Source organism: Lepidochelys kempii, chromosome 11 (genome assembly GCF_965140265.1).
Source record: "Lepidochelys kempii isolate rLepKem1 chromosome 11, rLepKem1.hap2, whole genome shotgun sequence".
Taxonomy (NCBI): domain Eukaryota; kingdom Metazoa; phylum Chordata; order Testudines; family Cheloniidae; genus Lepidochelys; species Lepidochelys kempii.
This window is the reverse complement of record NC_133266.1, coordinates 47,039,279-47,052,419: the sequence shown is the minus strand read 5'-3', so window position 1 is coordinate 47,052,419 and position 13,141 is coordinate 47,039,279. Positions and strand designations below refer to the sequence as shown.

Here is a 13,141-nt window from a genome sequence, read left to right as displayed (position 1 = left end):
AACCACTATTTCATTTTGAAAACTCTGGCATAGGAAAAACCATGTTTAAGTGAGATCTAGTATCTTCTAACATCTGCTAGGGGCCACTGCTGGAGGCCAGTCTGATTCAATATGGCAATTTCTATGTTCACTTTAAAAAAAAGGTCAATCGGTCACATATGTGAGACTGAAGGAGAGGTGATGAACAGAGCCTGAGGTCTGTGTTCATCTCTCCTGGGGAAGTAAATGTGTCCAGTACATTTCTGGGGGTTTGACCACTTCTCAAAATGATTAGTATCTAAATGACTCAACCCTCTTACCTAAGTATGACACTGCCACTTTCCCTATCAGACCCCTTCAGTAATTTTCCAGTGTAGTGCTCTGTCTCTCTGAACCTATTCTTAGGATCTAGGTTTATCGCATATTGTAGCATAAGGTGTTATGAATTGGGAGTTTAAATGGACCTTAGTGGGGTTTTCAAGAAGTAGAACATACAATAATAGCCCTATACCCAGTTAGCAGAGAGTTGATCAAAAGGAAACATTCGTACCAGTAGGGAGACCTGACTCTGAGCTCTTATATACCTGTGTAACTCCTCGGCTTCATCAGTGTTACCCGTAATTTATAGCACTGTCAGTGAGATCACAGGCAGGCGCTTAGTCCACAAAGAGGACTTGCATTTTCTATGGCCTGCATGGTATCCTGGATTAGAGCTGAAAGTATACCTAAGCACTGCCCAATCTTTTAGCTCAGCAGCTGATTGCTGTTTTTAGTATTCAAGCTGTACTTTACTGTTTTAGTTTCCTTCATGATTCAGCTAAAACTGCCAATAAAAGAAAAAACAAATTTCAATAATCAAAAATCACCATTTAGTTTAAGGATATTTCCCAATCTGTGCTCTCTCTTATACTGAAGCTGTGAACCTGCATACTGGATGTGACTTTTTTGTGCCCCTTACTGTAATCAAGCTATCAAAGTTGGATAGCTCTATGGATCTTTATGATTTTCATTTGACATGTTTTTATTCTTTTGGGAGACGAAGTTGCATTAGCCATAGATTTAGGCCCCTCCATATTATTAAAAATGAAACTCAGCAAAAATTAACTTTAAACACTGCAACCCTAAAGGGGTTTGTCCTCAGGTCTCTTTTCAGACCCTTCCTCTGACCTTTATCCTATCTTCTCAGCTTGAGCCTTCTCTGACTCAAGATTTTTAGACACCAGATTGGTAAAGTGAAAAAGCAAGGACCACTTTGAAAATTACAGTCCTCAAGGCTTCACCTCCAGGGAGCATGATCCAATTTCTCTGAAGCCAATGCAGGGAAGTATAAATTACACTTCTGTGAACCTCCAAGGTCTTTTGTACTGCTGGGAGGATTCAGCTTGAGGGAGGGCAGGTGTTGTTTACACTGTACCTTCTCTCAGGGTTCCTGTCAGAGGACAGCTTTGTAGCTTGGTAGCAGCTCCATTAGTGGGAGCCCTTGCAAAGAGGTGGTGAATCAGTTTCCTTGTCAGGTACTCTGGCCATTCTCTCGTCATACCTAGAACTATCCACTTCGGGTCCATGATAGACCCTTAATGCAGTTCCCAAGTGCATGGAAAGCTGTAGCCATTTTGCACAGCTGCAAGCTCCCACAATAGGAGGTTTGGGGGCATTCGGCTAGGGCTTATGCTGGCTTTGTAAAGCCTTATGCTTTCTCTCCCCTTGTGTCCTTTTATTCTAATGTTCCATCCAAACATTGTATTAGCAAATAAGGAAATGTTCCTGTGATATGAGTCTGGAGTCTTACTTTAATGCCCAGTGCATGGATAGCCACAGCACAACCCCCTCCTCTGTTGGCTATGTCCTGAACATGGAGAATAAATTACTTACTCACCCCTACAGATGATCCCTCTAGGCGTGGGGACATGTTGGCAGCATGGGTGCAGGAAAGCCTGCTTTACTGCTACCTATGCTGTACCTGGCCGGTGAATAAACAGATTTCATACTCCAGGACTCTCAATCTGGCATTTTTATAATCACTAAACAGACACAAATATATTAAAAAAAAAAAAAAAAGAAAAGAAGCTGAGCACTCAGACTTGTTCCCAATCACACTTTGGAAACACTGTGGGGGAAAAAAAAAGGATTTAAACTCTGACAAAGTGAGAATGTAGAGCAGAAGGCGTCTGTTTTGGCAGCAATAAATGCTGCAGCAGGCCGGCAAAGTTGTAAGACAGAAATCTGTATTGAGCATACACAGAGGCCAGTGTTACGTGCCAAGAGGCTTTTGTTTGTCCAGTAGCAGCTTGGTCGGGTCTCTCCTGAAACATGTCTTTCCTTCTCCAGTATTTCTCCATTATACTACAATATTCATGCATACCTATGTGCCACATGAGTACATGGATTCATGTGTTAGCCTAATAGAAATTTCATTTCATAAACTGCTATTTCTACTTATTAAAGGTCTTTGGGTGAGGGTGAATAATTCCTAGGAGAGTACAAATAATAATCAGCTTTACAGTAATGTTAATTTGATAGCTAAGAATTGATACTGTATCTTTAAATTAAAGTCATTTTACTGGGATTAACAGCTCTCCAGGCTGTCAGGTAATATACAAACATTTACTGATAAATGCTTTCTGCTGTCGTCTGCAGAATCAGCAAGGCCAGGTTATAGGAAATGAGCTAGATAAATGAGACACAGACTCATTAGGCAGCCAAAAGACCCATGTCTACTAAGGACTATATTTCAACATTGTAGAGATTAACATATTGGTAATTTAGTTTTGTATATTTATTTCAGCAGGAAATCATGATAGATTTTTGTCCATTAGTGAGAAAATAGTAAACCTAATGTATTTTCCAATAAACAAAACCCACGTTGCCAGTCAATGCAGACTTAAAATGAAGTCATATTACCTCCAGTGCAGACTAAATCATTAATACAAAATTTTACATTGTATCTTTGCATTAAACAATGCAGATACAAAACTGAGCTCCCATTGCTGTTTTCAATCATTTTTTTTTATGATATTAAGGTTAAAATACAACTGGCAAATATTGCAAGTGAGAAACTACCACAATTTCAGAGTGTAAACTGGGATACAGAGTCTACAAACAATAGGGTACCAAATTCTGAAGCCATTTCAAAATCATTGGAACTTTTGAGATTTCATTGGACTCTGACAAGACACCACTTCCAGGCTGCTGTATTGTTTTTTTAAAATGTGTTATGCTCCTCACCTACAATGTGCAGGATCAAGCCCCAAGCTGTGGGCCTGTACAGTTTGGAAGAAATTTGAAGAATGGAGGCAGAAATCCCAAACTCTTAGCAACATAACTTGCCTGCTTTTAATAGCCTATATTCCCATTAACTGAATGAAAAGCATGTACTACAATCAACCCAGCTCTTCTCCCCAATTCAAATTCAAGAGCTTTATAAAATTCAAACCCCAAGAGTTTTAAACATCGCTATGAAAACCACATCTCCTTGCTCTGCTTTTCATGGTACCAGTCTTTGTAAAACTGCACCCATTCATAAACAAACACTTGCTGCACTCTCTCAGAAGAGTAAATCAGCTACATTGTTTGCATTTTGTCATGATCATAGTGTCAGCATATGAAGGTATGTTTGTGAAGGTATTCATTTGTCCACTGCAAAGAAAAAGGCAAGCCTTTTCATTAATTATGCATATTTAAAAGTTTTTCTTAAACTAGAATTAGCCTAGTCACTGTCTCATCTGCAGCACAAGATATTTCCCTCCCAAATCATTTTCCGTTTCTCTACTATGTCCAAATAAAAGCATGGAAATGACTATGTGTAATTTTATAGAAAAATAAAACAGAACAACTGCAGAATACACAAATGAGTCATAGTAAGACACTTAGGGATAGCAGCAATATTTTGAAAAATAAACTCATTTTTAGGGAAGCAGAAAATAATTTCTTAACCTTCGTTGTTTTTGAAATAACTATAAGACTGGCATCCACTGCTAAATGCTTCATACTCAGCAAAGCAGCTACTCCCATGCCCAGACAATGCTTAGCTTTCAATATGCTGTCCTCTTACTACAGTAATTCAATTACTAACCATTATATTGTATGTAGATAAATTCACTGAGCTGGTCCTCCCCCTTTAGGCTGTTGGGGAGGGAGAAAAATATCTGTAAAATAGGTAAATCTACCGCATGGTGCTTTACCCCAGGAAACATCTACCTCAGAGGTGTGCTGTGTACAAGTTATTTTCAGACTGCCAATTCCTTGCTCCTCGTCTTTTTAAAATGATGCCATGGTGCTTACCATTACACTACTGTGGCTGGGGTTTATTTTACACTGTTAACTGGATCGAGTTACATTCTAAGGGCCAGATTCTGAATTCCATTATACCAATGTCAATCTGGAGTAAAATCTGGTTGTCTGCTTTCATTGGGCATCAAATATTATGCTATAGTTTCATTTGTTGTTATGCTTAGAGTGCTGAAGACAATAAAACTATACAGGTTATATTGTACTGTAGATGGCTGGAGGACGACGGTGCCATTTTGGGACAACTTTTGCAGTTTCAGAATTTTTTATTCCACATTGGAACGAAACAAAAGCTTTCAAAAGTTTTCTCAGAACAGAATTTTGTTGAAATGGATGATTTTAGCCTGAAAAGCCAAGGTTTTTTATTGGAATTGGTCAGCAGTGAACAGAGAGCCCTGAATCTCAAACACCATCCCAGTAGAAATTTCATTGTTTCAATGAAACTGCACATTTAGATGAAATTTCATTTAATCCAAAATGTTCTGACCAGCTCTAGATTTTTGAGCAGGAGCCATTTGATTGGTAGTTCACAAAAGCCATTGGCTTTTAAACACAAAAGCCACTGCCCCACAAGGCTAGATTGATTCACATTTGTCAATGGCTGAACTAGGTCACTGAGGATCTAAGTTAATTTCTCTTGTCAGAAGAGACACCAACCAGGATTGGTTTACAGCAACCCAGGCTTCTAGACACCTCATGACATGGGGAACCTCTTCTTGTGTCCAACTCTAGAGTATTAAGAGCCAACCCACAAAAGAACCTACCACTAAGCTGCTGAGGAGCCTGCCACCACTCATCTTTGGGCATAGTGGGGTGCAACAGGATGGCCCAGTCTTCCCACTATAAGCAATGGTAAAAACAGCAGCAGGGTCCTCTTTCCCTGCCTCCCCACCCCTTAGCAGCAGCAGGGGCACCTCCTCTCCCTCACAGAGAGGCAGCAGAAATGGCTGTAGAGAGCCCTTCACAGTGTTTACCTCAGATATATCTACCTGGGGGGTGGGGGAGGAGGCTAGGTCCAGCTTCCTCCTCTGGCCACAAACAGAGTCATCTGCTGGGTTGATGTTGGCAGTGCTCCCTGAAGCACTGGGTCGTGGTGTTATCATCCAGGAGCAGACAGGCCTGAGACAGTTTACATCTTTTTGAGCTATTGTTCCTGGCTGTTCGAATACTCAGACGTACGTACATCATTGCATCAATTGATCTCTGGTCACATCTTAAAGCTTTTGCATCCAAGAGGGCTAGAAACTTACCTTATTAAAATGGAAGACAAGATTCTGATGTAACCCTGTGACTCCAGGAGCTGGGGCCCTAACCTATAATGGCTATGCCTTAAGATAGTCTTTTCACTAGCACTCACCAGTCTGTAGCAGTTGCTGTGCTCTAAAGTTCTTGGCCAAGATTTGCAGTCACCTTAGAAATTCAGCTGCCCAGTTCCCATCCAAATTCCTAAGGTGGTTTTGCAAAAATCAGCCCTTGGTTTTATTTCTTTGCTGACTAGCAGTCATCAAGCCACTATCACAAGGAAGCTTTGGAAATGATCTCTGGTAGTTATTACAAATGTATTCACGGTGAATTTAACTGATAAATTCACTAAGCCGTTAATATAATTGTGTCACTCAGCATATGATATCAGATTGCAAGACTGGCAGGAAAAGACAACATTGATTTATGATGAACGGGAGCTATTTCAATCATTTAGACAAAATAAAATGCATCCTCCTTCACAAAGTCAGGGTTTTTCCATTACATTTGAAGTGGCATTACCAATTGGTAATGCACCAAAGCAAAGGATGTTTCCTGTAATAAATGACAGCTGTTTTTAAGACATAAGCAGAAGTTGTCAGTAAAAGTTGAGATACAAGTTAGGATTAATTTGCATGATGGCAGTGGTGAGTTTTATGAATATTAAAAAACCTCTTGTTTCTTAAAAAATGCCATTGTGTTGGAAAACATTAATGATCAATAGCCCTAAAAGAGGGTGAAGTTCATAGAATCATAAGAACATAAGAATGGTCAGACCAAAGGTACATCTACCCCAGTATCCTGTCTTCTGACAGTGGCCAATGCCAGATGCCCCAGAGGGAATGAACAGATCAGGTAAATCATCAGGTGATCTATTCCCTGTATCTCATTCCCAGCTTCTGGCAAACAGAGGCCAGGGACACCATCGGTGCACATCCTGGCTAATAGCCATTGATGGACCTATCCTCCATGAATTTATCTGGTTCTTTTTTGAACATAGGACTGGAAAGGACCTTGAGAGGTCTCCTAGTCCAGTCCCCTGCACTAAAGGCAGTACCATCAGGATTATAGGCAGCAGTTTACTTGTCAGTTTCTGTGTAGTTTAGTATAGTATATCTATTTAAAATTGCACCAGAACCTCACTAATCTGGCTTCTGTCAACAGAATGAAAAATTGGTACCGTTTCCACCTTCCAGCAAATGTTAAACAGCATATTCTGTACGAGTGAGATCCCACATTTGTATAGGTTCTGACCTACAAACCCTAAGTAGACTGGGTTCTTCCTAGCTGAAGGACCAACACACGCTCCCTGACCTGCTCCCACAGCAGAGATCACACTGTCCTACCAAGCGAGGGGACTGCTGTCAGAATGTTCTCTCTGATAGCCCCTTTCCTTTGGAGTGCTCTCCTCCACCCTGGTCTGAAATAGCTCAAACTTGCTGACATTCCAGGCATGCTGCCATTTAAGCAGCATTGGAAAGGGATTGATGCAGCTGGGGATGAGAATTTGGTTTGGGGGAAGAGTGTGATGTGGGAATTTTAATTTATATTGGGTCTACTGAATAGTCAGATGTAGTTGGAGTGACGCAAGGGAGGGGAAGAAGGTGGTCCACTGCTATTCCGATTGCTTGGGTAAATTTACTTTCTTGTGTTTTTAAACTGACATCAAGGGTGCACAAAGCTCTGGCTGGATGTTCTCTGGAGTGGAGTTTTGAAATGTAAATAGAGTATTTGGACATGCAGGTTATGAAATAAAGCAGAGCCCCCTTACCTCAAGTTATATCCTTACACTAACTCCCTCTGGCAGCATTTATGCCCTGCCATTTATATTTCAACATGTAAACATCTAGGGTGGCTTTTCAAGAATGCTCTACATTTATCAGTGGGACCAAATTTCAAAAGAGCTTAGCCCCCAGCAGTTTCCATTGATAGCAAATGGGAATTACAGGGTGAAGAACTTCTTTTAAAATCTGGTTCTTGGTGCCCTTAGATTTACCTCACGCATTTCTTAAGTGTCCAGTAAATTCAGCATATGAGGCCTTCTGCAGCCCCCAGACTTAAGTTATCTATTGTGATGCTACTCTTCTGGTCCACATGTCCTCATTTTCTAAGGAGGACTGTCATTTGATCTAAAATCGATGTTTTTAAGCAAAAAAGTAGAATGCACAAAATGACATGAAAAAACATACCTGACTGCATCAATGTAAAAAAACACTGGCAAAGACTATATGTAGGCAAAATAAATATTTTATTGGTTTAATATTCTTGGTTTTAGAAAATCAGCCCTTACGTGCGTCTTCCAAACACATTCATAAATCTTTCAGATAAGCCTTTTTATAGAATATTGTTATACCTTAACAATTCTTTGATTGAGACTGACACAATATAAACATTTTTAATAGCTGGAAATGACAAAGGCACAAAGGAGAATCCCGGCAACATTCAGACATTGTGTTACACATCCACTAAACGTCCATCTGACCACAAAAAAAAAAAAAAAAGAAAAGAAAAGCCAACAACACATATGAACCCCATTTAATTCCAATTTTATCCATTGGAACAAATACATTTTCATGGCCTAAGCTACAATACAACCAGTGAAGGGTGTGTGGGGGGGTTAATTTACTTCAATCTCCCCATAATACAACCAAGGTCACCCATCCACTCCAAGTCGCACATCCCCATTACTTTTCCAAGAGCAGTCTTTTTATTGTATTTTGCTTAATAAAAGACAGAAAAGAACTTCTCTTGATATAACTGAGAAGTAGTCAACACATACACCTAGACAGTGTTTAACATAAGGCACATTTCCAAGGAGGGGGAGGACTAGTAAGGAAGCAAAATAAAGTTATCTTCTGCACAAAGATAAAGCTTTCAGTGTAAGAACTTTAAGTAGTTTTAGGTAACCTCATATCATTCTACCACTCTGCTAGTAGTAACCTCCCCAAGAGTTAATAGAAATTTTTACAACAGAATTTTTCTTCTTTTGAAGTGGCACTAAGTAACAGCAGTGGAAACAATTATTGGTTGTTTCAAGCTCTCAAAGTGAATCAGTTATTGCACAGTAAATACCTCATAGAGGTCAGTGTTTTTTATTTAAAAAAGCTAGGCTGAAGATGTAGTTATTTATAAATTGGTTAGATCAAGTTTCATGACACACCTCTCCACAAAGAAATGAACTACACACAAATTAACAATAGGGACGTACAAATAAATATTAGGTCTTTCAAATGGCCATAGTTTTCTTGATAGTTTATGGAAAGTAGTAAACTAAGCAAAGTTTCTAAATCACTATATATGGACTCAAGAAGAAAAAATAAGGAATGCATCATAGAAATAAGCATTGTATACAGTAGCCTATCTCAGCAGCTGTAGTGAAGCCCAAGTACATAAACGGATGCCTTCACCAGTGTACATCATCCAAGAGCAGAATTCCACAGCTTTGCTGGTCCACATGCCTACCCTTTGGAGAAAGAAAAGGCAATGAAATATCTACAATTTAAGAGCAAGACTAGATTCATGAAGGAGCATGACACAGTGGTGTCCCTTTAAAACTTGCCAATTGCTTAGATAACTAAACATGTATATTTATTTAGATAGCCTTTATTTGCAATAGTCAAGATATGCTCTACAGTGAAAACACAGCTGCATAAGCGAGCACTGCAGATACTGAAGTAAGGACATTACATATTAAGTAAAATTGACAGGTTTAAGGGCCATCACTATCAGATGGCTGGAGTTTTCAAAGCCATCTAACAGATTTAGGCATATATCTTTCATCCAATTTTAATTAAACTTCAACTGAGCTGATGTAGTTTAGGTTTCAGGGGAGAAGAGCAATGTAAGACTTAATTTTCTTGTGGCTGTATAAAAGGATTTTATATTTTAACTGTGCAAGAATCCTTAAAAGTGAATCTAACACTTAAAAATACAAATATTCTATTTTAATGAAAAATTCTTCTGCAGCCAGTTGTTCCATTTCAGTAAGTTAAATTAATCAATCCAGCAAAATTCAAAATAATTACCTGTAGTACCTGTTTCATGGCTGTGTATCTTGCTTTGCATTAGCAGATCTACTTGGGGATGATACAGCTGCTAACAATCCACTTACTATTTCCCGTCTGATTTCACCAACAATAGATTCTTTGATCTAAAAAAAAAAAAAGATTAAACGGAGTTATAAGGTCATTAAGTTATACACAGCTCTGCAGAGGGTAAAACTGCACAGTACAGTAGATTAGATATTAGCTGCATGTCCTAGGATCCACAGTAGCAATGAATGTTTTTAAACAATACAGATGGAAAAGAGTCTGTATTGCAAAATAAGACTATCTGAATTTAAAGACTCTGAAAAATCATTGCGTTGTAGACTAAGTAGCTTTCCAGACAGTTTATATTTATATTTGTTTATATCTAGGGTTACCAGTTTTAGGTTAAAAACTGATAAAATCCTGACTACCTACAATTGTGAGAATAGAATTTTAGTAAATATGCATTGAAAACACCCTAAATGGAGCAATCTTTACAGTGTAAATAGATCTCTGGAGAAGGTGCGCAAGACCTAAAGACACCTCTATCCCCGATCCCCACTCCAATTCATTAAGTAGTTCACCTAAATGGTGGGCGGGGCTTTGGCTAGGATCATGATTTAATATAAATCAAGGAAACAAATTTACAATATTCATGAGGGGTTATTTTTAGCAGAGAAACACCTGCCCATTCACGTTACCAGTTTGCCATTGGAATACTACTTATGCTGGCAAAGGCTATTTCACATAATTTCTATTAAAATCTGTTAATTAGGCTTACATATAAAAATTTAAAGGTGATTTAATGCTAATAAGATCCCAGTTGGAGATGGGGAGGAGCAGAGAATGAGCAGATCACTACAGGCTTCAGTAAAGGAAAAGAAGGAGACCATGATGAGCAGACAAGGTGGTACTACAGCAGTGTATTACACGGATCTGACATGAATTAAAAAAAAATGTAAGGCTGAAAGACTTAGTCTCCATGCCAGTTAATCTCTTGGTGCCTCTTCTGAGACTACTCACTAGTGCCAATAGTAGTGGCTATTTTGTATTATATAATACACAAGCATGTAGGGACAGAATCAGACAGCCTACCGAATAGCCAAAAGGTTGCAACAGTTTTTGGTCACTACCAAACTGAGCTGGATTTGAACAGGAGACACAGAAGGAAAGACTCCATCTCACATAACCAGTCAATTCCCTGAGCCATCTAATGTACTAATATTCCATTCATTCAAATGGGGTGCTTATAGGATGTCAAACTTCATTAAAGTACAATTTCATTAAGATTCTCCCACACCAGGGTACAGTCAAATAAAAATCATCATCCTAAAAACCAGCTTCTTTAATTTTGTTAAACAACATGCAGAATAATAAAGGGCCCATTTTCACTTCTTACAATGCTGCGATCTAAGAGTCAAGAAGTAAGCACTGTATGTGATATTTCAGTGGAGGCAAGACTGTACTTTCATCAAACAAGACAAGTAGTGTTCAGTACTTTGACATTTAACATTGCTGAATTCCTTTCTGTGGGAGTGAGTTCATTTACTCAGAGCTAGCAGTTAAGGTGTTTTTTTTTTTTTTAAACCAGTAAAAAGTTATTGGTCAAAGCTCCATACACCACAGTCCACCCAAGCATATTCTGAAACACTACATACTTTCTCCTTCCCCAACATGAGATCATGTGGCTATACAGAAGGGGCGGCCTTATTTAATAAGCAATGGGTTTAGTATTTGTGAAGGGGCATACCAAGAATGCATACTAATAGATTTCCTTTCCTTCTCCAACAAAAAAAGAATTCCAGTGCAAACAATGGAGTTACACAAGGATGATACTTTTCAGTTTGTGGTCATTTTAATGCTTATGAAATGGAAAGATTCTCATGAATGGTATTCAGTAGCATTTGCAGACTCTGCAAAAAACTTCCAGACACCCCTATGCCAATCCACCTAAATCCTGACCTTCAAAACAGTTCCGATTTTGGGCCTGAATCTCTCCTGAGTAGGCTGCTAAAACGGTTAAACTGTGTGGCAACTTTGTTATGTGTTCAAACATCACCTGTGGAGTGAATGCAGGCCAACTAAGTCAACATATCTGGATCTTAGTCTTCAGAACTAAAAGGCCATTGCACCGAATGTTCAGAAGCCTCAGAAAACTCAGACAAATGCCATGAATCTCTCCTCAGAGTGTACATCTTTTTTTATTTCCTATCACCTAAAAGATTTAAAGAGAAACTTCCACACTGAAGTACATTTGAAAAGAACATTTCCTGAAACAACAGCATACTTTGATTCCATTTTTCTTTGTTTCCTGGACTACTCTTACATACTGTTTGAATTATAACTTTCTCCTTCCTCTCTCAGCTTCTTCTTCTACAACATCCGGCCATGATATCATAATCCCACATATGACATTACAGTTGGTTGCCGAAAGAACCATAGAGATGTCACAAATGCAACATTAGGGCTTCTTTGGAAGACTAAATGTAGAACGGTAAAATGGGCTGCCTGGTCTCTACCTGGTCCTGTCACCTGAATCAAGTAGGCAGTTTCCAGAACTTCTCTCACCTTTCCTTGAGCTACTCTACTGGATGCCATTAAAAAACAAAACAAACAAAGCCATTTACCACACAGTTACTTCCTATTCTATGTAGAGGCGTAAATGGTAGTATCTCAACCTCCCTGGTGCAATGGCAGGAAGCAAAATGTCTACTTCTTAGCGCTCATCACAGATACAAGGATGCAATCAATCACTCCAGGTGTACCTCACTAACAGCCACGTTGGGAAACCCATACTCACATTGCATAGGGCCACACTCTACAAATAGTCCCAGTTGCTTCAGTGGGGCTACTCATGGGTGTAAGGTACTATTTAGGGTGAGCAAGGGTATTGAAAGCTGGACTCGTCTGTTTGACGCACTGCCAAGTGTTTTCCGTATTAGCTAAGCTAGATGTATCCTGTTGTAACATTAGTACTTCACTCAATTTTAACACTGGTATCCAGCCATTGTACTGCAGTTTTCTCTCTTTTCTTTGTCTAGTTAGGCAGTTACCCAGATCTAAACAGATTAAATTCCTTCAGTCTCTTCTCAAACTAGAGGTCATGCTCTCAAGAACATGTATTATATCATTTACCATTCTGTGCTCCATTTTACAGTGTAAGCATTCCTGCCCATCTAAGTTTAATGGCACAGAAAAATTCTGGGTGTTTGAAAACTTCAAGGATTCTTTATTTTCATTGTTTAGTTTTTCTACCAGAGCACAAAGTTTCAGTGCTTTTGTGGAGAACTGAGGGAGCTCAGAACTTAGCCTATTTAAGTATGAATAAGGGGGGGCCTCATGCTCCTTTACCCTCCCCGCTCCCTCCCAAAGTCTGGTAGCATAGCTAGGATTGCAATGTGACCCCACTTCTGTCTGTTTCTCCACCTGTAAAATGGGATTATTATTTACTTGCCTACTTCACAGTGGTGGGGTGAAGGATATTTAATATTTTCACAGTGTTTTGAAGATGTAAAGCGATCTAACAGTGCTATCTGCATTGTGGGTGGCAACACAGGGGAAGGAGGGTGGTGGAAGGCAATTGCCCTAGGGCTGCTACTTTTCCT

The 13,141-nt window shown here is 39.2% G+C and overlaps 1 protein-coding gene across 11 annotated transcripts in view; it reads right to left on the bottom strand.

The window, feature by feature from the left end:
• Nucleotides 1–7,737: 7,737 nt before the first annotated feature.
• Nucleotides 7,738–13,141, bottom strand: part of ITPRID2 (ITPR interacting domain containing 2) — a 56,344-nt gene continuing 50,940 nt past the window's right edge. For 8 of the 11 annotated variants that reach the window (XM_073306072.1, XM_073306081.1, XM_073306079.1 and 5 more), the window contains 2 exons: nucleotides 9,534–9,658; nucleotides 7,738–8,971 (listed from right to left, as the gene is read on the bottom strand). In XM_073306072.1, the coding sequence (XP_073162173.1) occupies nucleotides 9,548–9,658 (111 nt within the window). In that variant the 3' untranslated portion in view covers nucleotides 7,738–8,971; nucleotides 9,534–9,547. The remainder of the gene's footprint in view (nucleotides 8,972–9,533; nucleotides 9,659–13,141) is intronic. The other 3 variants (XM_073306076.1, XM_073306075.1, XM_073306074.1) reach the window with 3 other exon arrangements.